The 26,682-nt window shown below is 43.6% G+C and overlaps 1 protein-coding gene across 1 annotated transcript in view; it reads left to right on the top strand.

Moving 5' to 3' along the window:
• Positions 1-1,681: 1,681 nt before the first annotated feature.
• PARVA (parvin alpha) overlaps positions 1,682-26,682 on the top strand; it is a 154,179-nt gene continuing 129,178 nt past the window's right edge. The window contains exon 1 of the mRNA XM_012456639.3: positions 1,682-1,838. Coding sequence (XP_012312062.2) covers positions 1,703-1,838 — 136 coding nt within the window. The 5' untranslated portion in view covers positions 1,682-1,702. The remainder of the gene's footprint in view (positions 1,839-26,682) is intronic.

Here is a 26,682-nt window from a genome sequence, read left to right as displayed (position 1 = left end):
ATCCTGAACAAAAATGATTAATGATGTAATCAAAACACACTTCTATTTTGGCTTCTCACCATCCCTTTAAGATTTATTGGCTGGGAGGAGTTGTAGTAATCTTCCCAGGCTAGCAGACATCATGACTTCTTTGCTTCTAGGTAAGAGGCACCAACTAAAGTAGAATTAAAAAAAAAAAAGTAAAATTATGACTCTCAAGCAAAGATAAAATGAACCTATACAGTGTTGAGAACCTATTGACTATCTTGATTAAATTTTAGTTCTACTCAGAAACTGCTGCTTGTCAGTTTATTTAGTCTAAGGAAAGGTGGATGCGTTAATAAAAGGCTGAGTAACATCTCCTGGGAAGGAATTGCAGCTGACCCTGACAGGAAGTGCAAGGGCGGTCTGGGAAAAGATTCAAGGTCCAGGCAGCTACTCCCCATGGTTTCCATTACTCAGACCACGTGGCTTCTTGAGCACACTTCTTCGTTCCATTTTTTTGTTTCCCTACTAGTTAGCATGCACGTGGCTAGAAACAGCCACCCGTCTTGACTGCGAATGATCATCAGTCACGTGGACAACTTCTGACAAGTCTCTCCAGCTTAGGGCAGAGTTTTAAGTGGGGCTAGCCGATAGGCTGCTCTCCAGTAAAGCAGTAGCGCCCTTTGGCTCAGGTGTTCACCCAGGTTCAATCAGCTGTAGCCTAGAAGGAAAGGGCCACAAGGAGGAAACACAGTTGCCAAGGCGCTGTGAGTCTGTGTGTGTGAGAGAGAGACAGAGGGACAAAGAGCCCGAGTGAGAACTTGAGGTGCGCAAGCACAATAAATAACACATGCTTTTTCAATCATTTCTAGTATGAGTCCTTCCAACACTGCGCTTTGTGTGACTCCCCTGTTATCTCCAATGAGTCTGGTTGTCACTCTCTTGCTTTTACTTAGGCAGGGTAAATTTGGGGGAAGGTCCTGTAGGAGCTTATGGTTGTGCCTTTCCCATTCATGTTTCTGCCACCATGTGGGATCTTCCTTTGTATAAGCCACTGAGCTGCTAGAAACACGGATGTCTTACAAGAATAAGAAGCCTCGGCTCTACCCTTGTGCACTCCAAGTTTCTCAGTCTTGGATGGGAGAAGAGGTTGACGGTCATGGATAGGTTCAAGAGTGATTGGTTGTGCCCACTTTGGTGGGGCCTGGACACATTTTGGTTCACTCCAATAATTTCTTCCAGGAGCTGCCGTCTCGTGGGCACAAGACGTGGGCCTGATAACCCCACAGGCAGCAGTGCTGGGGAAGAGCCAGCCGGGCTGGAAGGCCCTGGGGCAGTAACAGGGTTGGGTTGGTTCTCAGATCTGTTTTCCGCCAGGCTGTGTGGTGGGTGCAGAGTCTGGGTAAATGAAGCTTTCCGCTTCGAGCGCTCCCAAACTGAGCACACACGGCCTCGTGTCCTGCGAGGGACAGTTTTGGGGCATCCTCCCTGCTTGGGGCAGGCCAGGGGCGCAGGGTGCAGCCCCGGGAGCGCAGCTCCTTCCAGGGCAGAGGGCGGCGCGAGGGAGGGAGCGAGGGAGGGAGCGAGGGAAGGGAAAGGCGAGCGTGAGCTGCCTCAAATGCTTGGAATAATTCCGCTTCCGTTTGGAAAGCCGCAGCCTCAGTCCCGCCGCCGCCCGCCGCGTCCGCCCAGCTCTAGCTCCGCGTCCCGACCGGCCCGCGGCTGCCTGCGCCGCGCCATGGCCACCTCCCCGCAGAAGTCGCCTTCTGTCCCCAAGTCCCCCACTCCCAAGTCGCCCCCGTCCCGCAAGAAAGATGACTCCTTCTTGGGAAAACTCGGAGGGACCCTGGCCCGGAGGAAGAAAGCCAAGGAGGGTGAGTGCGGCCGCGCGGGCCGGGTGGGCGGTGGAAGCCTGAGGTGCTGGAGGGGCCTAGGGGCCGGGGCGCTGGGGCCGGGCGGGAGCGCGCCGCGGGTGCCCGGCGCGGTGGGGCGCGCGGCAATGCGTGCGCGCGTTTCCCGGGCACGTCGGGCAGGAACGACGCGCGCCCCACACTGAGTCAGGGGCTCGCGGGCTATCGGGGCCTTCACACCCGCTCGCGGCCGTCCGGGCGCTGGCTTCCTGGGCTGGGGACCAGGCCGACGCCCCCGCCGGGCCGTGGGCGGGCGCCGCGTGGCGGCCGGAGGCGGCGGGACCCGAGCCCAGGCCGGGCCCCAGCCCGCAGGCGGCGCAGTTCTGTAGGCCCTGCCCCGCCCTCTGCGCCCGAAGGCTGGCATTTCCCAAGTTTCCGCCGCAACTTTCCTGGGCGCCGTCACTCTCAGTCGTTGCCTTCATTGGTCCTTAAAATCAGGTCGTTTCCTGGACCTGCTGACGTCCTCTGGCAGCGGCGTCTCAGTGTTGGCCTCTTCGGATCTTTTGCCCATCCCAAGGGCCGAGAAGGGCTCTGTTAATAGGAGTAGGTGGACATCGAGTGTTTGTTGAATGAATGAGCGGAAAATTGGCAAACCTAGCGTACCTTCGGGGAAATATTCTACGTGCAAACCACTCTGGGAAAAAAAAAGTGTGAGGTCTCCTCAATTCACCGTGGTCGGGGGGGGAAAAAAGGATTTTTGCAAAAACCCTGAATGCCTGAGTTCACAGCAGCGTCGAGGCCCATGGCTATGTTTGTGTCTCCCGCAAGTTTTCTCCTTGGGTGGGAGTTTACCATGTACATGTGATAATTTAATGTAATTTGTGGAGATCAAATTGTTACAGGAAAGGGGTCCCGATTCAGACCCCAAGAGAGGGTTCTTGGATCTCACGCAACAAAGAATTCAGGATGAGTCCATGCAGTAAAGTGAAGGCAAGTTTATTGAGAAAGTAGAGGAATAAAAGAATGGTTACTCCATAGATGGAGCAGCCCCCAGGGCTCCGGGTTGCCCATTTTTATGGTTATTTCTTGATGATGTGCTAAACAAGGGGTGGATTATTCATGCCTCCTCTTTTTAGACCATGTAGGGTAACTCCCTGACGTGGCCATGGCATTTGTAAACTGTCATGGCGCTGGTGGGAGTGTAGCAGTGAGAAGGACCAGAGGTCACTCTCATCACCTTTGTGGTTTTGGTGGGTTTTAGCTGGCTTCTTTACTGAAACCTGTTTTATCAGCAGGGTCTTTATGACCTGTATTTTGTGCTGACATCCTATCTCATCCTGTAAGTTAGAATGGCTTACCCTTTTGGGAATGCAGCCCAGTAGGTCTCAGTCAGCCTTATTTTACCTAGCCCCATTAAAGATGGAGTTGCTCTGGTTTACGTGCCTCTGACAAAATCAGTGTACTTGGGATATCCATCACCTTAAATATTTGTCTTTTCTCTGTGCTGGACCATTGGAATTCTAGATATTTTGAAATATACAATAGGTTATTATAAACTGTAGTTACTTTACTAGTCTAACACTAGGTCTTATTTCTTCTATCAAATGGTATATTTGTAACCATTAATCAAATTCTCTTCTCCCCTAAAAAATGTTTTTAATAGATTGCTCTGTGAATTGGAAATAACCTTTTAAAAGCTGTGATGATGTGTAAAATGTGTTATGTTTGTAAATTATCTAAAAGTATAAAAGCATCTTCAGTGTTGAGGATTATCAGACTTGATGAAGAACCAGACTTCTGTTCCCTAGATTGAAACAAGAAGTAGCAAAACACATATGAAAGTTTCTCCACAATTTGGTTATTTTGGTAACCCATTGAGTAGTGTACAGTTGGTGGCAAATCATGAAACCCTGGCTTGGAAAGCTCTTTTCTAGATCATATTTCTAACTTCTTCTTCACAGCTTTCCTGACATAGGCTCATCCAGTTTAAGATGGGGCAACTGAGAAATATTGAAGCTTATGACCTACCAGGAGAACCATCTTTACCTACTATGTAGAAAGGTTTACTTTATATTTAGCCCAAAATTTATCTCTCCATACCTACTGCTGTTGGTGGAGCCAGAGAATGAGTCCGAGGTGGACTTTTATTAATACCTTGCTGATGTAGGCTATCCTGCTTTCTAGAGTCTTCTCTCTACCAGGTCCAACATCCTGTATTCCTCACAGACGTAATTTTAAGGCCCTTTGTATCCTGTCTTTTTAGTTTCAGTCAGGGTCCCTGCAGGAAAAAGAAGGCCAATTTAGTTGAGATTTTGAAAATAATTTAGTAAAGGGACCATTGACGGAGCTGTGGGCAGGGTTAAGGGAACTAAGAAGGGATGCTGAGGTCCCCAGGGGCTAGCAACAGGGAGAAGCACTTACCACTCCAAGGCCTGAAGGGACAAGGGAAGCAAAATGGAACCTATTACAAGCTGGGGCTATGGGCGAGGGGCTACTGGACAGGAACTGTAGTCATAGAGGGATGCAGCCGCTGCCAGAAATATGCAGATGGAGCAAGGAGAGAGTGACACGAGAAATGCACATTCTGCTTATTCTCTCTCTTCTTGCCCTTGCGTCTCCTACTGGTGCTGAACCCAGTGGGGAGTCATCAGAGCAAGGGATCTAGATAATGCAATATATAGAGGCAGCTTCCTTAGGGCACAGAGCAGTGCAGAGAATAGATCACAGTAGGGACGGGGTAAATGGAGACTACCTAGAAGATCAACCTGTTAGCAGACGTGCTCAAAGTGAGCTCTCCAGAAGTCACCATAGTGCAGTTGTAATGCAAATCAGCCAGCCCAGATTAGGACTGTCGCCTCCCTTATTCTAGCACAGACACTATGTTCTTTTAATGCAGCTAAGGTTGCTTTTCGCTATTCTGCCAGCTATGTCGCATTGTGATCTGTTATTGAGCTTTGCTATCAGCTTACTCAAAGACATTTTTATATTTGTTGCTCCTAAATCACACCCTTCCCTGTCTTGGATTTACTCAGTTGGGTTTTTGAAACCAAGTGCAAGATCTTATTTTCATCCTTGTTATATTTCACTGTAAAGTCCTGATTCTGTCATTCAGTCTGTCAGCTAATCCAGGGGCTGTAAATAGATGAGTGGGAGAACACATAGCCTCTTCTGAAGGGCTGGCCACCACCCAGCTCCAGCTGCTTGCTGCTGCACATGGTGTTTCTGCAAGCCCAAAGAAGGCTGTGGGTTGTTCTGAAATGACTGTCCTTAGTGAGTATGTGCTGGATCACAATGATCAGTGCTGAAGTGTTGGCTGGTAGGTGTAGGGCCCCATTAACCATCACTTCAGTAATAATAAGGCTGGGTCTTGCTCTGAGTGCTGGATAAGCTCACAGCTTTGTGCTCTGTAGAATCTACCTTCTTCTCCTTTCTCCCTGGTGTTCTTGAACCTGTCATTCCTCAAGATCACTGCCATTAGTCTGTCCACAAATTATCTCCATGCTTTGATGTAGAATTCTCCTGGGCCCAAGGACTCCCATTCATTCATTTGATACCTGCTGTGCCCCCCTGTAGGACCCAACAAATGGAAAAATATAATACTTGTTAGAATATAGTTGACCCTTGAACTACGTGGGGGTTATGGATGCTGACCCCCTGTACAGTCAAAAATCTGTGTATAGTTTAACTCCCCCAAAAGTTAACTACTAATAGCCTACTGTTGACCAGAAACCTTACTGATAACAGTCAATCAACACATATTTTGTATCACATACTGTATTCTTTCAATAAAGAAAACTGGAGAAAAAAATGTTATTAAGAAAATCATAGGAGAAAATACATTTGCAGAACTGTGCTGCATTTATCGATATCATAAGTTTACATCATTGTCTGAAATGGCGGGTAACCACAGCTGCACACCTCAGTCTATGGTACGTATCAAGCAATTCAACTTTTCTTATAATGTCATGACTTTCTCTGATACTTGGGAGTACTTCTAGCATCTCTAATGGCACTTCGTTAGAGTCCCATGGTGTTATTCAAGGTTTATGGTATTGCACTAAACATGATGAAAAATACACGAGAACCTCAAGAGATCACTTTTAACTGCCATACACAGTTTACTGGAGAGTTGAACTGTTCACGTGGAGATGATTAGCATCACATGGTGTTTTAAGCAGATACTTGCAGCACTTGAGCTCACCACAATAGCAACAGGAGGTAGCTATGGAATTATTACAGTAGTACAGTATGTACGACAGTTCATTTTGTGCAGTGAGGATTTAATACTGCACTTTTACGTTTACATTTCTCTCAACTGCAAATGGCATCACGTACAGTTTTTTTGTGTATGTGTACATTTTGATAAGTTCTAACTTTTTATAATAGATTTGTTTATATTTTATGGTAGCAAATGAGAAGGTAGATAAGTATCAATGTATATTTTAATGCATTTATGACATGAGTAACTTTTTTTTATGTTTCTAGGCTACATGGTTCATCTGCAAGGTTTTTCTAATTGTCACAAATCTCCAAAAACATTTTCCCATATAGTTATTGAAAAAATTTGCATATAAGTGGACCCTTGCAGTTCAAACCTGTGTTGTTCAAGGATCAATTGTATTATGTTAATAATTTCATGTAAAAAATGTCCTCCTAAGGAAACCTACATCATAGAATGACTATGAATCTCATAAGAATGCATTCAACTAGTCATCACTTCTGTGTTTTCCTAAGAAAAAGTAGTGTTAGAGTCCAAGAGAGAATAGGGTTTGAAAGCATGGTCTTTCGTATCAGACACATTTCAATTTGATTTCTGATTCAACTGCTTATTTATTTTATGACTTAAGACAAGTTCCTTAACCCTTGTAAGCCTCTGTGTCTTCATCTATAAAATGAGAATAAGAATTCCTTCTTTACATGGAAGTCGTGAAGTTTCAATGAGATCAAGAATGTAAAATGCATTGCATGGCACAAGTAATGGCACCTATTAAAACTGACAACTCAATTTTCATTGGTCTTTGAAATTTGAAAAAGTCTTTTTATTATGGATTGCATAGCTTTTTCAGGTTCTGTAAATAGGCTAGTAGCCCATGACTGTATGGAACCTGTGTGACACTGTTTTGTCTCTTTAGGAGTTAAGGGATCTTTCTTTGCAAGTGAGATCTTCCTGTTTCCCAAGATGTCACATTTCAGCACTTTATGACAACCATCCTCAGACCACAGCCCTCCATTTCTCTTTTTCTTATGGTGTCTTTCTTATGATGTCATAAGAACACCATTCTTACGAGTTGTAGCTTAAGTGGCTTTTGTTTTTCTCTGTTGATCTTTTTCTTTTTCTTTTGGGTTTTCAATCCCATTTCTGTTGGACATGGCCCTTCTGTGTGGATTCTTAGACTACCGTTTCAGAGTCTACTTGCCAGAGGGCCACTTTCAACTTTCTTTCTCTGAATCTGTCGTCAAGACTTGCTCTTTCGAGGAACACCATCTTGAATTGTACCTGTCTGCTGAAGGCACCTGAATTAGGCCAGCAGCACTGGTCATTCCTGTCATTTACCCATTCACTTAAGTTTTTATCCCCCAGAGTTTTACATTTTGATCAGGACCTGAAGTATCCGATGAAGGCTTTAATTTCATAATTCTTTTAATAGTACTAGTTCTTACCACTTGATTATCATTGGCTGCCCAGTGTTGCTGGAGAAAAATCCACAAACCTTGCAACAAATGTATGGTTTCTAGAGTGAGTAGCACCCTTAGCACTGCAGAGCTATCCTTTTCTTCTAATCAGTGTGCATCCTCATTCTTCTAAAATCTATCTTTTCTTATAGAGATGGGGTCTCGCTATGTTGCCCTGGTGGGTCTCAAACTCCTGGGCATATCTAACTTTTTCTTAGTTTTTTTATTTCTAGATCACATGGTTCATCTGCAATTTTTTTCAAATTGTTGCAAATCTCAAGAAAATTTCTAATACATTTAAACATTTACATGTAAGTGGACTCTTGAAATTCAAACCTGCATTGTTCAAGGGGCACCCCTTGAACAATTGGATCCATGTTGTTGTCCACAGCCCCTAAAACCCTTCCCTGATAGAAAATTGAGACCAGCTATGAGCCCCTTCAAGTTCCCTTTCTACCATATCTGCCCAGTCTCATCCATATGTGCAACTGTCCTTTCGTGCTCCCTTCCAGCCCTAGTCCCTTCCAAGGAGGTCCCCTCTTTCCTCATTCATAAGGGCATTTCTTTCAGCTTTCTCCCAGACTTGGCATAGCCAGATATCCTATTTCTCATTTCCCATCTTTTTTTGCCACTCTGTGGCCCTGACGTTCTGTAAATATGCTTGAGTCTTTCCCATTTGGAGAAAATCTGATACTGGTTTCCTTTTAAGCTACTCACCAGATGCCTTGAAAGAGTTATCTCTGCTTGGCTTCTCTTTTCTTATCTCCTAGTCACTTTCTTTTTTTTTCTTTTTTTTTTTTTTTGAGACGGAGTTCTGCTCTTGTTACCCAGGCTGGAGTGCAATGGCACGATCTCGGCTCACCGCAACCTCCGCCTTCTGGGTTCAGGCAATTCTCCTGCCTCAGCCTCCTGAGTAGCTGGGATTACAGGCACGCACCACCATGCCCAGCTAATTTTTTGTATTTTTAGTAGAGACGGGGTTTCACCATGTTGACCAGGATGGTCTCCATCTCTTGACCTCGTGATCCACCCGGCTCGGCCTCCCAAAGTGCTGGGATTACAGGCGTGAGCCACCGTGCCTGGCCCTCCTAGTCACTTTCTGATCCATTGTTTCCATTCTTTCAGCAACTATTTATTGAGTGCCTAACATGTACCAGGCACTGTACTAGGTGCTAGAAAGGAAAACAAAACAAAAACTCCTGCCTTCCTGGAGCTTACATTCTAGTAGGGGAGAAGATAATAAACAAGATTAAATTGGTAACGTGTGTATTTTGTTTGAGTGTTAGTAAGAGCTAGAGAGCAGAATAAAGCAAGAAAAATAGAAATGGAGGGTTGTGGTCTGAGGATGGTTGACAATATTAAATAGGATGGCTAGAGAAGGCCTCATTGAGAAGGGTAGATTTGAGTCCCAATCTGAAGGAGGTGAAGGAGACAGCCATATGTATATCTTGGGAAAGAACATTACAGGTGGAAGGAATGGCAGATGCAAAGACCTTGAGGCAGGTGTGGACCTGGTACATTATTGAGGACCAGCAAGGAGGTTGATGCGACTGGAGAAGAGAGGGAGCATGACTGTGGAAGTGGGGTTGGTCCCAGGCATGATGAGAGGAAGGGCAGAGGCAGGTTGTGTAGGGCCCTGGAAGCCGTTGTAAGACTTGGGCCTTTACTCAGAGTTAGATGGGCAGGCTTGGGAAAATTTTGTGTAGAGGAATGCTGTGATCTCACTTCTGTTTTAACTGATGGTGTTAAGTGACTTAAGGGGGCAGAGATGAAGCAGGGAGATGAGGCAAAAAGTTTCTAGAATGAGGCTGGGCATGGTGGCTTGTGCGTATAATCCCAGCACTTTGGGAGGCCCTGTGCATGGATCGCTTGAGCTCAGGAGTTCAAGACCAGCCTGGGCAACATGGCGAAACACCATCTCTACGAAAAATTAACCATGGGTGGTGGTACACAGCTGTAGTCTCAGCTACTCAGGAAGCTGACATGGGAGGATAGCTTGAGCCTAGGAGTTCAGGACTGCAGTGAGCTGTGCTTGTACCACTGCACTCCAGTCTATGAGACTTACTGGAGTAAGTCTCTGTCTCAATAAATAATAAATAAATAAATGAAGGCTACTAGAATGACCCAGCTGAGAGATGGTAGTGGTCAGGAATAGAGTGGTAGCAAGGGAACGAGTGAGTGTCAAATTCTGGATAATTTTGAAAATACAACAGATCTTGATGAAAGATTGGATGGCACATAAAAGTAGAATTAAGACGACCCCAAAGGTTTTGGTCTGGGCAACTGGAAGGATGAGCTGATTTTAACGGAGTTGGAGAATCTTGCAGGAGGTCAGCAACTTTTTCTGAAAGGGCCAAATAGTAAATATCTAAGGTTTTAGGAGTCCTATGACTTGGTTTGCACTATTCAATTCTGCCTTTGCTGCCAGAGATAATAGGTAAATGAAAAAATGTGGCTGTCTTCCCATAAAAGTTTAATTATGGACACTGAAATTTGAATTTCATGTGATTTTCATGTGTTACAAAATATGCTTCTTTTGTTTCCTCTCAGCCATTGAAGGAAGCATGTACAACAGCCTGAATGTAAGAACCATACTCAGCACTCGGGCTGTACAAAATAGACGGCAGCCCGCACATGACCCAAGGGCAGTGGTTTGCTGCCTCCTCCTCCATTTGATTCCCCATGTCTAATCATCTCTTATGAAATCCTGCTGAGTCTACCATCTAAATATCACTGCTTTAATTCAGCCTTCACAAGTGCTTTAGATTGATCGTTCATTTTCAAAATTTTTACTCTCTTTATTTTCCACCTGAAATACTATATTATCCACCCAGCTAGGCTTCCTATCTTGAGTCCACTTTTGTTCAACCCATTCTTCCTCCTTTTGCCACTACATTGTTTTTTAAAGTGCAAAGATAACTTCTCTTCAGGACAGAGATCTTAGCATGCCATCCAAGGCCTTCACAACTACTCCTTCCTTTACCTTTTTAGTGTCTCTTCTATTTTCCTTCCAAGAAATCTCCGTTTTTTACCATGGCAAGCCACTCTTTATCCCCCAAACACATCATGTTCTTTCACGTGTTTGTGCTTTTACATGCTGTTCCGTATTTCTGGAAAGACCTCTTCCCTTTTCTATACAACCAACTCCTATTCATTCATAAAGACCCAACTCAGAAGTCCCCTTCTGCATGAAGCCTTCCACAGTGCCTCCAGGAAGAGTGAGATGCTTCCTCCTCTGTGGTCCCTTGTTTATACTCTGTGCTAGCACTGGCCATGTTACATTGCAGCCACTTGTCACACACACTATGGTGAGAGCCCTCCTGCCTATCATAATATCATCAAACACATAGATATTAGAAATTCTGTGGAATGAATTTCCCTATATTTGCCTTGGTGAAAATAGCCCAGCATTAACTGGCTGTGTAATTTTAGACAAATCTCTTCCCCTTTTGGTGTTATTTGCCCATTTCTAACATTAGAAGATTAGGCTAAATAACTTCTTAGGCCCTTGCTGCACTGATATTCTGTGATTTCTGAGCTCTTATTTCACCAGGCTTCTCACAAATTCAGTTTTATTGTCTGTGTAGGGTGGTCTGGGAATTACATCATCACAAAGACCTCTTTCTTTCCTGTACTAATGAAGGCACCTCTGTGTCGGGAGGAGGAGATGGATACCAGGATAAGTGGGCCCCGGCCCAAGGACACCTCCATATTAGGAATCAGCCTTCTTGTCTCATGGAATATCTCTATTTGGTGAACAAGCACAGTTCATAATTATGTTCCAGTCATTAGTCCAGGAGAAGAGATGAAATCCTCATGTAAACATTTGTAAGCATCTAAAATCTCCATTTGCTGTCATGGAACAAAGAACAACATTTGAGGAAAGCCCTACTATTATTTCAAAAATAAAATACTTTAAAAAAGTAGATGTAAACACGTTCTGTTAGGTTTTCAATAGGTTGTGCAGCCTGAAATCAGTAGGAAATCCAATGAGGGCGTTGCCTGAGGGCCAGAGCGCCAGCACTCGGAGGCCTCCGGCGTAGGCACTGGGCAGCGTCCTTTCTTTTTTGTTTGCTCTGCAGACGCCATGAGGGGAGCAGTTGTGTTTGTTCTGCTTGCTTTGGTATCTTTGGTGCCTAGGATAGTACCTAGTACTTAACAAATGCTCCCTAAAATGCTTCTTAACTAACTGTCTGAATCATCACTGGGTATCTTATTCTGTAAATAATGCAACCTAAAGCTTTTAAAAAAAAAATTCATAGTACTTTCCTTTGGATAAAGTCCTAAAAGTGCAATTACAGGGTCAGAGTGTGATAATTAGCTTGTTTATCATCAATAGGTTAAAACTGATAGTCAAGAAGAAATGATTGCCTTTGGGTCTGGGTGATCTCCCTGATAGGTTGCTTGGAAGTAAAATCAAAATTGTGAGGCTGAAAGTTTCTGTTTGCCTTGGGCTGGCAGGACCAGGTTACCTAAGGGGTGGGATGGGAGGGTGATGGGTCAGGGAGAGGACATTTTCAATCTGGCCAGTAACATGCTCAGAGGCAGGCCTTTATTTGAGAACATTCTCTATGACCATCTTGCCATCCATATATGGCTCTATGTGTCACCCCAGTGTCAACTCCCTTCTGACAGAGCCCAGGGTGTGGTTGCCTTGGGAACTGCCATCATTGAAGCCGCCTGGGAAGCACGGCCATCATCCCTTCTTCCCCTCTGAGCCCTCGACACTCCTGTGTGAGAGCCAGTGGAGGTCTGGTCAAGAAGTCTCTTTCTCTTGCACACTTTTCTCCCCACCTCCCAACTTCTGAGTTCTTGGACTTACAACAAACTTGGCAATCACAGACAAATGGGAGGTAATCGCAAGACAGTGGGCTGAGTGCTGCGGTAGACACATTTAGGTGGAGCCCTTAGGAGACATGGTGATTTCAAGCTGGGTCTTGAAGTCAGCAAAGGGAATCCCCCTTCCACACTTTTCCCCTCCAGGGAAACAAGAGAAGGGATGGGCTTTGGGAACCTTCCAAGTTTCAGCTGGGTTTTGACAGAGTGGGTTGGGCTGATGCCTCAGGGGCTCAGTTTCCTTTACCTGCCTTAGAACTCAGTAGGCAGTTATCTCATTGCATCTCTGAAGAATGAATCTGAGCCCGTTGGAGCATATCATTATCACACCTGACACCTCAGGGAGTGTTTTGGGGGAGTCACTAGAGGAGGTAGATGCTCTCCCTGGGAGGCATGTGTCAGGGCATTTATTTCATCATTGAATCATACTCCATTCCATTCACTCATTCCCTTATCTCTTTTAAAATCCAGGGGCAACTCCCCTCTTCTACTTTGTGAAAAGCAGCCTGGCTTTGAGGAGCTGTGAATGAGGCTCTTCATGAAAATGCAGCCCATCTCCTGGGGATGATGATGTTGGACTACCAAGGGGCACAGCTGGCGGCCTGTTTCTGCTCCCTCAGTAACATAAACCCAGGTGGAGCAGACTCTGTGCTCATTTCTTTCCAGGATACATTCATGGGCAGAATCATTAATCTGCCAATTACAGTATTACATTGACTTTTCAATTCAAAACAATTATTCTGAAAGCATTTTTTGTCTTGGGCAGCGTGGTTTTGGCTGTGGGATGTGTTGGGAGCCCTTGGTGGGGATGGGGAAGGAGAGAGGAATTCAGGAGGGGGTCTGTAGTTCTAATCGCCACATTTAGGAAGCAGGACACACCAGGTCTTTTGAGGTGGGCAGCGAGACAGCAGGGTGCAGAGATTCTGAGCAGAGAATTCTTGGCATCTCTCAAGTGCCTGAGTCCTGAATCAAGGAGACTCCTCAGAGTCTAGGGTGAGGTCTCAGATTCGGAGTCCTGGGGACAGAAGCTGGCAGAATGTAGCAGGCAGGTTACGACCCTAGCTGAGTAGGTAAGGGGCAGAGGCTGCTGTAGTCTCTATGTGGAATCAGAACTCCCTAGCCCTACAAAGTGGAAGTTGGTGGGGAGACTCACAAAGGTACCCTGGTTCTTGCCTCCCTCATCCCATTCTCCCACATTTAAGACTTGGAAATAAACTTTCCTCTCTGTTGGGAGGGGTTTTTCTATTTACCATAAGGCTGAGCTCTCCCTGGCTCCCAGCCCTGGTGAGGCAGACCTACAGATGACAGGTAATTAATAATGACAGCTGGGAGAAGCTGGGGCAGCAGGAACCAACAGTTTTGATGCTGTTTGCAAAACACAGGAGGAGGGTAACACAATTCCATTTTAAAGCAGCTCTGAGGATACAGGCGAGTTATGAAATAGCCCCATGTAAGGAGTAGCAGCTGCCTCTTGGCTGAATGTTGCAAGGCCTCTCTTGGTGGGCTCAGCAGCTCCCTCAGCACATGCCCAAGTTCCCAGAGAACAGAATGATCCCTTCGCCTGCACTTCCTCCATGGCCATCATTACAGTAAATTGCAAGGCTCTCATGATGACTACAGAGAGGCAGATTGATTTGTTCCTTCTGATTGTCACTATGCTGAACGTGGCCGGGGTGATAGGCACCCAGATTTCACACCTCATAATGGCCCTGCCAGGGTGGATGTTAGCACAATTGGGACTTGATGCTTCAATAAATCTGAGACATTCTGCTTTGGAGATCAAAGTTCAAAATTGCTTAAATTGGTGTTAGAGCAGGTGGGAAACAGGAGTCCGGGGCCATGAATTGGCTAGATGGCAATTGTCATTCAGTTTGTGAGACCCAAATGTCGCCTCTTCAGATGATATGACATCAATTTAAGTAATTTGGGCTCCCAGCTACCTAGCCCTTTCAGTATTACTGGTTCTGGGAAGTGTGATTCATGGTCTAGCTTATGCTCTTGTGTGAAAAAGAAAAACAACACTCCTGCTTGTATCTCTGGGTTGGAAGGCTATGTTTGTGCAGGGTTGGTATCAATGGGTTATCAGTTTTCATGTGAGTGTGGACGACAATTTCATCTCCTACCTGTATATGCTGGTAACTCCCCAAGCTACACTTCCAGCCATGACCTCTCATCTTTACTTCAGACTCATTAGCATGTGTGTGTCATGTCATTGTCACTTGCACACAGAGATGGTCCTGGATTTTAACACAGAGCACGGAATTCCCAAAGACTTCTTATGAGCTGGGAATGTGCTCTGCCTTCTGCTGGAAGCTCAAGTCCAGAGGAGAGGTGGTCTGACCCATTTGGAGGAGTGGGCACTTTTTTAAAAAAGCGGCTTTATTGAGATACAATTCACCCATTTAAAGGCATAATTCAGTAGTTTTTATTATATTCATAGTTGTGCAACCATTGCCACAATCAATTTTAGAGCATTTTCATCCTCCCAAAAAGCAAGCCTGTACCCATTAGCAGTCACTCCCCCTCCCCTCCCCACTTCCTAACCCCAAGTCATCACTAATCTACTTTCTGTCTCTCTGGATTTGCCTACTCTGGACATTCCATGTAAATGGGATAATATATATTATTGTAATAATGGAATAACATATATATGGAATGGAATAATGGAATGATATATGGAATGGAATAATAGAATATGTGGTGTTTCGTGACTGGCCTTTATGCTTAGCATAATATTTTCAAGGTTTCCTCTATGTTGTAGCATGTATCAGTACTTCATTCCTTATTTTTTTTTTTTGAGATGGAGTCTCACTCTGTCGCCCAGGCTGGAGTGCAGTGGTGCCATCTCAGCTCACTGCAACCTCTGCCTCTTGGGTTCAAGCAATTCTCCTGTCTCAGCCTCCCAAGTAGCTGGGATTACAGGCACCACGCCCAGGTAACTTTTGTATTTTTAGTAGAGACAGGGTTTCACCATGTTGGCCAGGCTGGTCTTGAACTCTTGACCTCAAGTGATCTGCCTGCCTTGGCCTCCCAAAGTGCTGGGATTATTGGAATGAGCTACCGCACCTGGCCACTTCATTCCTTTTTATGGCTAAAAAATATTATTTGGATATGCTACCTTTTGTTTATTTATCAGTTGATGAACACTTGGATGTTCGTACTTTTTGGCAATTATGAATAATGTGACTATGAGTTTTCATGTACAAGTTTCAGTGTGAACATATATTTTTATTTGTCTTAGATATATACCTAGGAATATACACCCAAGTATATTTTAAAACTTTACAGAGTTCAGTGCACATCTCCTCAGTCCCAAGCCTTATGAGATATCTAGCTGTTAACCCAGAAAGGTGTGCACTGTGGGTCTCCTCCCATTTTTTAACCCTGACTAGGACACCAGAGACATGCTGCATCTTGTATTAGGTGTTTCATCTTGCAGAATGACTGTGCTCCTGAAATATTTCCTGTGAAGAAAATTGTCACAATCCTATTACATCACTAGCTTTTATTGTCAAATTGGAAATTGTTGGCTGGAAACAATTTTAACTCCAAATTGTAAAAAAAAAAAGAAAAAAGAAAAAATAATACCAGAAAAGTAGCAAAGATTTACACATAAGTGAAATGTAGACGTTCTCGATGATGTACCATTATTTTTCAAATAATATTATTAATAACAACAACAATAATAATATAAGTGTATCAGGGACAGGCACTTATAAAGTGCTATTATGGGCCAGGCAATGTGGTAGCTTTACATTTATTAATGTAGTTGGTCTTCCCAACAACCTCACAAAATAGGTATTAATATTATTAGCATCTTTGCCCCTTTACAGATGAGGAAACTGAGGCACAGAGAGGCCGGGTAACTTGCCCAAAGTGAAAGCTAGTGTACTAGTTAAGATAACATTAGTTGCTGTAACAGATAAACCCTAGGTTCTTGGAAGCTTAACATAGTAAGCTTATTTCTTGCTTGCAGCAGAACCTGGTGGCATTGTTTTTGATTGAGTTGTCTTCCACATGGTCATTCAGGGATCCAGGCCCCTTTCATCTTATGGCTCTGCCTTCCTGAAGGTTCTTCAAGTCTTCATCACTCAGTTGGTGGGTGAGAAAGAAAGCAAGGACTCAGTGGGAGGTCTTGGGGGACCAGGCTGAATGTGGTGGATGTCACATCTGCCACCTCCTAGTGGCCAGAACTCAGCTATGTGGCCACACCTAAGTGCAAGAGAAAAATAATTTTGTTCTTGGCCCCAGGGGAAAGGAAATGGGTTTGGGCAAACACATGCTTCATTTTGCTACTGGTAGCAAGTGGAAGACATGGATTTGAACCCAGACAGTCTGGCTGCAGAAGCTCATTCTTGAGTGGCCCACTCTTCTACCTTCCTCTGAACAGTAGTTCAGAGGCCTGGGGAAAATGTGTGGTTGCACAGGTTTTTGCTCAGTTTTCTTCCTACATATAACTACATTTGGTTGCCTAGATGCTGCTGAAGTCACTGCCTTTCAGAAAAAGAAAAACAATAAAAACCAATATTAAGCAAGTATTTGCTCTATGCCAGCCACTGTTATAAGCATTTTACATGTTCTATTTTATTGAATTTTTACAATACCCTGTTAGATAGGGAATTATTGTTATTTTCATTTACCAGGTGAGGAAGCTGAAATAGAGAGCTTGGGTCCATGTCCAAGGCTATATTATTAAGAGAGGTATCACTGGGCTTTGAATGCTCCCCACACAACCACTGTGCTAGGAAGGGATTGAAGGGAAGAGGAAAAAAGATGAAAAATCCAAAGCCACCAGAGACACAATTTAAAGTCAAAACCCAGCTAGTTGTTTGAATCCTGTTTCAAACAAATCAACTTCTACAAGTCACTTAGGAGACTATCAAGAAAATGTAAACACTCATGGGATATCCGATGATATTAAGCAATCTTTGTTAACTTACTGGGTGTAAGAATGATGTTGCGGTTATCTTTTTTTTTTTCGAGGTACATACTGAAATGTTTGTGGATGACACGATAAAATGTCTAGGATTTGTATCAAATAATGCAGTGTGGGGGTCAAGATGAACATGGAATCAAGAGTAGGCACAAGTTGTTCTGTATTGTAGAATGGTGGTGGGTATGTGGAAGGTTGCTGTAGTATTCTGTCTACTCCGGGTATATCTGAAATTTTCCGTTATGATTACAGTCATACCCCTATATACACAGGAGACTGGTCCCAGGACCCCTGTTTATACCCAGATCCAAGCACGCTCAAGTCCTGCAGTCAGCTCTATGGAACCAACCTATATGAAAAGGCCCTATGGGCTGGGCGTGGTGGTTCACGCCTGTAATCCCAGCACTTTGGGAGGAGAGGCGGGTGGATCACCAGCCATCAGGAATTTGAAAACAGCTTGACCAACATGGTGAAACCCCATCTCTACTAAAAATACAAAATTAGCCAGGTGTGGTGGCTGCTCATGCCTTTAACCCAGCTACTCAGGAGGCTTAGGCAGGAGAATCGCTTGAACACGGGAGGCGAAGGTTGTAGTGAGCCGAGATCACGCCGCCATTGCACTCCAGCCTGGGCAACAAGAGTGAAACTCTGTCTCAAAAAATAAAGAGAGAGAGAGGGAGAGAGAGGGAGGGAGGGCCCTATGGAGGTTTTCCCATGGGTTTTGCATATTACAAATACTTTATTTTCTATCCACGTTTGGTTGAAAAAAGTCCACATATGAGTGGGTCCTCACAGCTCAAACTGGTGTTGTTCAAGGGTCAACTGTATGATTTTAAAAAAAGACTTCAATGAACGATGAGTGTAGACTTTCTGTAGTCCCCAGATAGTAAACTCAGAGCGTCAAACATGTTTACACAGCTTTACACAGGTCTTCTGGGACTCTGGGAGTCATTGGTCAGCTATTGAACTCTGATTCTGAGATACTCCTGGAGGCAGTGGTTAGTGCCTGAGAATCAGGCTGCTGAAAATGGGCCCTGGACCCTCTAAAAGGTAGAAGCACAGGCTTCCTGGGTGACAGGGAGGCCAGGCCAAAGTCTGGGCTCTGTCCTGGCCAGATTGGCTCAGCCTGGGTTAGTTGTTCAATCCATGACTTATATCTTGCTTGAAAGCCCAGACCCCAGGTGCACTTTAATTAAACAGTGAAAATCCATCAAAGAGTCGACCTCCTCCACTGGCCAATTCTCTTGAGTCCCAGGTGAAGCTTGCTCACGGCTGGCCAGGAGGACCTCCCAATTCTCCTCCTAAAATCAGCAGCCAACACTTGGCAGCCCAGCTTCTGACTCAATGCAAATTAAGCCTGGCATTTGGAGATGGTATTAAATGTCCTAAATCAATATTTTGGAGGCAGGATCATAACAATTAAAACCCTGCTTTCCTATTCAGATCATTGGAATATGTGTGAATATAAGATTTGCAGTTATCTTTAAAAACTCAGAAGGTTGACAAAGAAAGATTATGCTTGGCAATGCTCTGAGCATATAGTCTATTCCATCTTCAGCATTTGTCCTTTTATTTATATACGTATCCAACATATGCCAAGCACCTAGGGGCCTCCATGTGTGATGTCACATTTAATCCTTACAGGAACCTGGGAGGTCCCCATTTTACAGATGAGGAAACTGAGGCCCAGAGAAGTGAAGTGACTTGTCTGAGATATCCCAGCTACTGATTGGTAGAACAGGGATTTCAATTTGGTTTCTTCATACTGAAGTCTAACTCTTTGCCCCCTATAACACAGCTGACTTTTCTGAAGTATTTTTCATTCATCGATAATTATTAATAGTGATAAATTAACAGTGACAATAGAAACTGTTTAATAATTTGCCATGTCTTTAGTTTTTAAAGGTGCTGTTAGTTTGTCCATTTGTTCAACAAATGTTGATTGCGAGGCAAGCCTGGGCGGTTGGTGTCTGGGTCCTGGAAGCAAAGAGCCTGGTCCTAGCACACACTGGCTGTGTCACCTGGGACAGGTTCATCATTCTCTCTGAGCTCCAGACTCCTCATCTGCAAAATGGCATGACTAGCACCTGTCTCATAAGGTTGCCTTGAAGATGATAGGAATTGATACTTGTAAACTGTTTAAAACAGGGCCTGGCCTTCAGTACCCATTCCAGAAATAGGATCCCCTGCCAGGCATGGCCCAGGCTCTATGTCTTTGCTTTCATGGAACTTCCTCTTGTTCAGAGTATGTTTAACCAGTTGATATTATGACTTCTAAGTGTATTAACCTGGCTAAAACTGTTTAGGTTATGGTAAAACAGAATTTTTAAAGGATAGAAATATAAACTGAAAAGTAAGGGCCCCCTCTTTCTCACTTCCAGGCTTTGACGGTAATAGTGTAGCCTGTCAGAAATGCTTACTTTGCAAACATATGTACTTGTTTATATGCAACCGCAATACTGTTGTTAAGAGCATTCAGCAGTTTATTCTTTTTCACATACCTATTTGTCCTGGGTATGTTTCACATGGGGAATTTTGACCTCATTTTTATAAACAGCTTTATGCATTGCTTGGATGTACCACTCAATGCATTAAGGCGTTTAGTTCCCTATTGATGAACATTTAAATTTTTTAATAGACTGGAGATAATTTGATCATATCTTTATTATTTTTAGAGATGGGTTATTGCTATGTTGCCCAGGCTGGACTTGAACTCTTGGGTTCAAGTGATCCTCCTGCCTTGACCTCTCCAGTAGCTGGGACTACAGGCATGAGCCACTGCACCCAGCTTAAATTATTTTTTAGTGTTTTGCTACACTGAACAATGCTGTATTAAACATGCTTGCAAACAATATTCTACATCAGTTTATCTGCACAATAAATTCTTAGAGGTGGAATTGCTGAGGCAAAACGTTTTTAAGTTTGGATTTTGCTGTATTTTACCACATTGCTCTCCAAAAAGGAAATGCTAGGGAAGAAAAACACCTACACACATTTTAGTAAAACTCTTATTTCTTCTTGAGAATTCAGTCTTGAAAAGAGAAGGTGGAAACTGAAAGTTATCCCAATCTCTAATTTTATTGGAAATACTTCTCTTTGGCCACATATTTTTAGGCAACAAATTCTCAGGCTCCTAACTTCAGCACGTTGGTCTAGAAAGGATGCTCTGAATTTCAAGGCGAAATCCTGTGTGTTCTTAACCATCTCTCCACTCTCAAGTCTCCTGCCCCATTTTCTGGGGGAAGGTCTTTTTTTTTTTTTTTTTCCTTCAACTTTGAGGATAATTGTTTAGAGATTGTATACTTCTCTGGATGCAGAGGGCCCTGATTTCTGACTAGAGAAGGAAGTCACGGAAGAGCATCCCCACGTGGAGGTCTGAAGCCCCTGGTTGCTAAGTGTTCCACCAGCCCAGCACATGCCTCTCTGCCCCCTCGAATTCCTCCAGGCCCCGAAACAGCTGGCCCTGCCAGTGCCCTTCCCTCTGCTTCCAGTCCATTTGGCAGGGAGAGATGGGACTTGTTAACAGGCTGATTTCCTTTTAGGGATGACTGCGTGACCAACCCCCAGCCAACTAGGAGCAGACACCCAAATGATGAAGATAATAAATCACATCCAAAGCCATGCTCAGGAGGGAGTGTTGAATGACTCACCAGCCCCTGCATCCTCTGTTATATTCCAAGAGCTGCCTTCCTTGGGACTTAGATCACTCCCTGGGAACAGCACCCCAACCAGGTTGCGGAGGAAGACAGCTGCTGTTTGCTGGCCTGTGTGACAGGGACCAGCTGAGGGCCCTGGCTGGAAACAAGTTCTGGATTTTTATTTTGGCCTGGTCTTTTGAATAGGCTGGTGACCCTGGCTATTGTAAGAGCCCTGACTGGGCTAGGCACAGGAGGACAGGGGTCCCTAGAGCCTAGACTGTGAACCCCTGGAAATGAGAGGGCATTTCTACTTTTATAAGGGGTTCACAGTCTAGCTTCTAGGGACCCCTGTCCTCCTGTGCCTAGCCTAGCACCCTGGAGGGAGACAGACCTAATAGCTTGGTGACCCTGGACATATCAGTTCATTTCTTTGAATCTTGGTTTTCCCATCTACAAAATGGGCATAAGAACTCAGTACCCGATCTCTAGTGTTAATAATTAAGGAGCTAATTCATGTTAAGTGCTTGGCATGGAACTGGGCTCATATAAAGCACTTAATATTACTTGCTGTTATTACCACATATACCATTCCTCTTGACCCATGTTGCAAATAAGACATTGGGAGATATGGTCTGACTGTGGCTATCACCCATGCCCATGACTTGTAATAATAATAGTGGGTGCTTATTTAGAGGTTTTCGTGTTCCAATTTTATTTATTGACTTATTTAATCATGCTGAACCCTACGAGATAGGTTCTGTTTTTATCCTCATTTTATGCATGAATAAACTGTCTTGTCATGGACTGGTAGCAAACAGTTCCCAGGCTGATGCTGGGCTGCAGATCACACTCTGTGTGGGACTGACCTAGATAAACACTGTTTGCATTTTACCGTATTTATTTCCAAAAATGTTTTGTGTTTTGTTGTTGTTTTTAGTTTGTATATACTTTTTTAAAATTTTTTTCTCACTACATTTCCCATTACAATATACAGAAAATAATTCTCGTATATTTTCTTTAGTGACTACAATGTAAATAATCTGTGCCATTTGGAAGATGTACCATAGATTACCAACCTTTTCCCTCGGTTATGTTTCCAGTTATTTGCTATCATAAAGATACATTGATAAAGTTATATATAAATTTTTTTCCATAGTTAGTGTTACTTCTTTAGGGTAGATTTCCTAGAATGGAATTACTGAGCCAAACATTACGAAGACTTTTAAATTTCTCGATAGATGGCAGGAGGATCACTTGAGCCCAGGAGTTTGAGACCAGCTTGGACAACATAGTGAGACCCAATGTCTATTAAAAAATAAAAATTAAAAAAATTACTTGATATAATGCCTGACCGAATCCAAATTACTTTTTAAAAAGGATGTGCCAACATATGTTCCCAGCAGTAGTCTATGAGAGTGCCTATTTAACTATATTCTTTTCTGCATTTATTATAATTTATTAAATTTGCTTAGTGGGAACAACTTTGTTTTGATTTGAATTTCGTGATTACCAGTGAGGTTGAACATTTTTCTTGCATAAAGCCATTTGTATTTCTTCTTTTGCTTTGTAATCAGTTGGACACTAGAATAAAAATTTATTGAGTAGATTTCAAACTACTTTAGATTGGAGGCCAAGTAAATTTGTGCAGAAAGTCTGTGCATATGGACATACCTTATCTCCACTGTCTAGATCCTTCTCCTTTTCTCTGCTGTCAGAACTGGGGAGTACTTTTTTTTTTTTTTTTCTGAGGCAGAGTTTTGCTCTTGTTGCCCAGGCTGGACTGCAGTGGTGCAATCTTGGCTCACCACAACCTCCTCCTCCCAGGTTCAAGTGATTCTCCTGCCTCAACCTCCCAAGTAGCTGGGATTACAGGCATGCGCCACCACGCCTGGCTAATTTTTTATTTTTAGTTGAGACGAGATTTCTCCATGTTAGTCAGGCTGATCTCGAACTCCCAACCTCAGGTGATCCTCCTGCCTCAGCCTCCCAAAGTGCTGGGATTACAGGCGTGAGCCACTGCGCCCGGCCAGAGAGTACTTTTATATGATCTTGATGGTCCTTGTCTTTAGAAACACTCTTGAATTCATAGCAAATACTATTCATCGATAATGTAGCAAGTGTGTGGGACTTTTCTTGAGTAGTTCCATTTATTTCTTCAGTCTTGTTTTTTTTTCTTTCCCTCCCTCTCTTTTATGTGAATTGGGCCTATTTTATAAGCATTACATACCAGCTTGAATTAATCAATTTTTGCAACTGTTTTTCATCCATTGGAATTTCTGACATATTTTTGTTAATTATAAGGAAAGCAAGAATAATATTTGAAATCTGGATGATTTTAGGAACTTCTAGATGCCTGAACACAGACATTTATCCGTATTCCCATGTGATCTGTACTATACCAGCAGTGTGGGCAAAGTGAGGCATGAGGAGCAATGTAGGCAGTTTGGGTTGGAGTCTGGCGATAAATGTTGACCTGTATTTTCCTTGAGGAGACTTATTGAGGGCTCATGTGTTGTTTAGTAATGTGAGGAGATGTTTATCAATAAGACAATGACTTCTCAGTATGCACCAAAGTGTACCCTTTCAAAGTGTGTGCCACTGTGGCGTGTAGTGGGACCAGGGTATTCCATCATGGTCGATTCTTACCTTAACAAGCTTTGGGTCCCTTCCCTGGGCTGTCAGATATTTTTAATCAAAATGAAAGAGCATACTTGGAATCTGCAGCAACCTCACAGGCAAATAATTATAAGTGGCTAAAATATGTGGATATCAATTTTACATTTAGGAAAGCTCTGTTAATTAGTAAATATCCACAGGAAAAAAGTATATAGTGCGCTCAAATTAGTTTGGAAAAAGCAAGGCTAAAGGGGCTTCTTTTTCTGCTAAGGCTTAACACACTATTTCAATTTCCAAAGAAGACGCAAAGGGAGGATTTAATATGCAGTTTTTTCAAAACTCTTTTTGCAGCTGGATCCTATTTTTCAAAAAGCACCTACTAACCTCTTGCACAGCACCCTTCTGCAGCACACACAGACAGTGGAGCATGCTGGTGCCAGCCCAGCATCTGTAGCATTGATGTCCACCTTGGTCATGAATCTTAAGAAGTTGAGGTCATTGTACTGAAGTATAGAATTATCTGTGAAGTGGGAATGATGGTCCCTACTTTATAAGGGCTGGATGTGAATGCAGTCATGTTCCCCAACTTTCCTTTGTGTCCAGTGACAGAGCAGAAACATTTAGGGAACAATAGAATTGGGAAACCATGATCACAGGGCAGTCTCTGATGACACTGAAAAAAATGTTTTTTCCTTTTACTAAAATAGAACAATCAAGACAGCCCAGTATGTTAGGATATTTTACACAATTTACAGTACTGGTACGATACTGCACAGTAGCTAAGGTGTAATACAAGCATGGGAGTGTGACTGCTTGTGTCAAATCCAGACTTTGCTTAATTAGCTTTAAGCAGTTAGTCGACCCATCAGAATTTTCAAGTTCCCCAACTAGAGAATGTGGATAATAATTTCACCCATTTATCGGTTGATGGAGGGATTAAAAATTCATGTAAAGTGTTACAACCTCATGTATGAGTCAAGGCCCTGGGAGGGAACACTTTGCACACTCTATGGAGCGATTGAATAGAGTAGTGAAGGGACCATTCACAAAGAGTGGGCTGGAAGGGAACCAATGAGGGTGAAGCGCCCAAGGCAACAGCAGGGAGCAGTGACTATCCTTAGACCTTAAGGGGTAAGGGGACAGGATATTGACCTGCAGCTGGGGAGAAAGCTATAGATGCAGAAGATGCCCTCAGCAGGAACTGTTTCCCTCAGAAGAGCAAAACAATCACTGCCAATGTGTGGCCCAGGAGGGAGGGAACCAGAGGAATAAACATCCATCATTCCTGATGTCATCCGTTGGCCAAACCCAACCACAGTACAGAGTGGACGGAGGGGCAAGTGGATATTTAGCATAGTAAATGTTAACTAAGGTTGATGGGTACTATGCAGTTAATTTCCTTTTTCCCCTTGGTCACAAGTTCTATAGGATTGCTATTACTATATGTGTAACTTTTGGAAAATTGGAAATTACTTAACCTCATTGTGCCTAAGCTTTCTCTCTCTCTCTAAAGGAGATATTACTAGTTTATTTCCATGATGTAAGTTAATAAGTTAATACACATTAAATGCATAGAGCAAATAGTGCCTGACCCATAAGTAGGCTCTCAATACGTATGAAGCAATGAGCTGTTTCCCTTCCTCACAGTTTCAAAGAGATGTTGACATGTTCATTCTGCTTTGTTGCAGAGACTGTGCACACATACGTAAGAAGGAGTTTATTTTCCTCCTGGGTCTGGCCCTCTGTTGGAAAGTTGAATGCCTTTCTCATTTTGTTACTTAGAGTGGATGGGTCTCCATTCTGGTCCTCAACTCTGTCTCAGAAATCTAAATACATTTTTCTGATGCTGATGGTAACTTTCCTGTAATGTACTTGGCACGGCTGAGAATGTGTCGTTCTCAGTCCCTCTCTGTAGGCTGTGGTTAGCCCTGCCCATTAAATCTTGGTACTAAAGCACACATCGTCAGCCCCGCTGCCTGCCTCCCCAGAGGGGCCGGCACAGGGCAGCTCGAAGGGCCTGTCCCCTCTTCTCAGTCTCCTTTCTCTCTCTCTCTTTTTTCCAAGTCTTCATTGTGAAACCCCTATTCTACTCCGCCTTGCATTTAACCCACTCCTGTCCCCCTCCCTCCACCATTTATATTTATCGCAATATCCTCTTGCTTTTCTGGTTTTGCCAGGAGCAGCCTGAGTCCTTGGTTTTGAGGTCACTAGGATGGGGAGCAACAGGTACTCTGACGAGTCCCCTAGCAGGTGATGGAAGCCTACACACCTTCAGGGAAGGTGAAGGCTTTTGCATGGTGATGATGTGCCTAGGAGGTTCTGATGCAGTGGTACCCAGAAGGTAGCAGGCCAAATACTTGAGGTGTGTGCTCAATGTTTAGTTATAGGGAGAAACTGACGTTACATTAACAAAGCCAGTATGCCGGTCTCTATATATTCAAAATGAGAGATTAGAAGTGTTTATTATATGTCATATTCTGCACTAAGCAATGTCTTAGAAAATATAGTAAAGGAGTTAAAATTTAGCTACTCAGATACATTGCTCATTCCCACCAAACAGCTCTAATGTCTAGGGTTAGTTTGGTTTCAAACTTTCAGCTGACCTGCACCTCCCAACATCAGGTTCTGTCAGCCAGCTGGTTTCGGGGTTGGTGGCACCTCTATTTGCACCTTGCCCTTTTGGCAGTATGAACATGTTCATCCAAAGTAGCTCTCAGAGAGGACTGTGATTTTTACCCCCCCTCACCAAATGCACTATCTTCTTTGACAGAAATGGAAACAATTTACACTTTACCAGTTATGGAAGAAGCAGCATGTAGAAACCTGAGTTAACTGGTACCATATTTCCAATTTATTCTAGGGATATTTTAGCATTTCTTATAAACTCGCACCCCAGGCAGCTGCCCAGTTGGCTCGCTGTTTAATATAGTTCTTTTTTTTAATCACTGAGAAATGCTTGGATAGGAGACTTGCCAGGACCTCAGTAGTGTAGCCTATGTGTAGTCTGTTTATTCATTTTTTCAGCAAACACTGGAAATTATCCCAGCCTGCATTACCACCAGGTCTTAGGGTTGCAGATTATAGCAGGATATTCCAGGGTGTCAGTGCTTGGGAATGAAAGGCTCATGATTTGGGGAGATCAGTCCATTTGTTGCAGGGATGCTGATATAGC

Source organism: Aotus nancymaae, unplaced genomic scaffold (assembly GCF_030222135.1).
Source record: "Aotus nancymaae isolate 86718 unplaced genomic scaffold, 86718_ANA_hifiasm-v0.15.2.pri h1tg000059l, whole genome shotgun sequence".
Classification (NCBI taxonomy): Eukaryota; Metazoa; Chordata; class Mammalia; order Primates; family Aotidae; genus Aotus; species Aotus nancymaae.
This window is presented reverse-complemented; position numbering and strand designations above follow the sequence as displayed.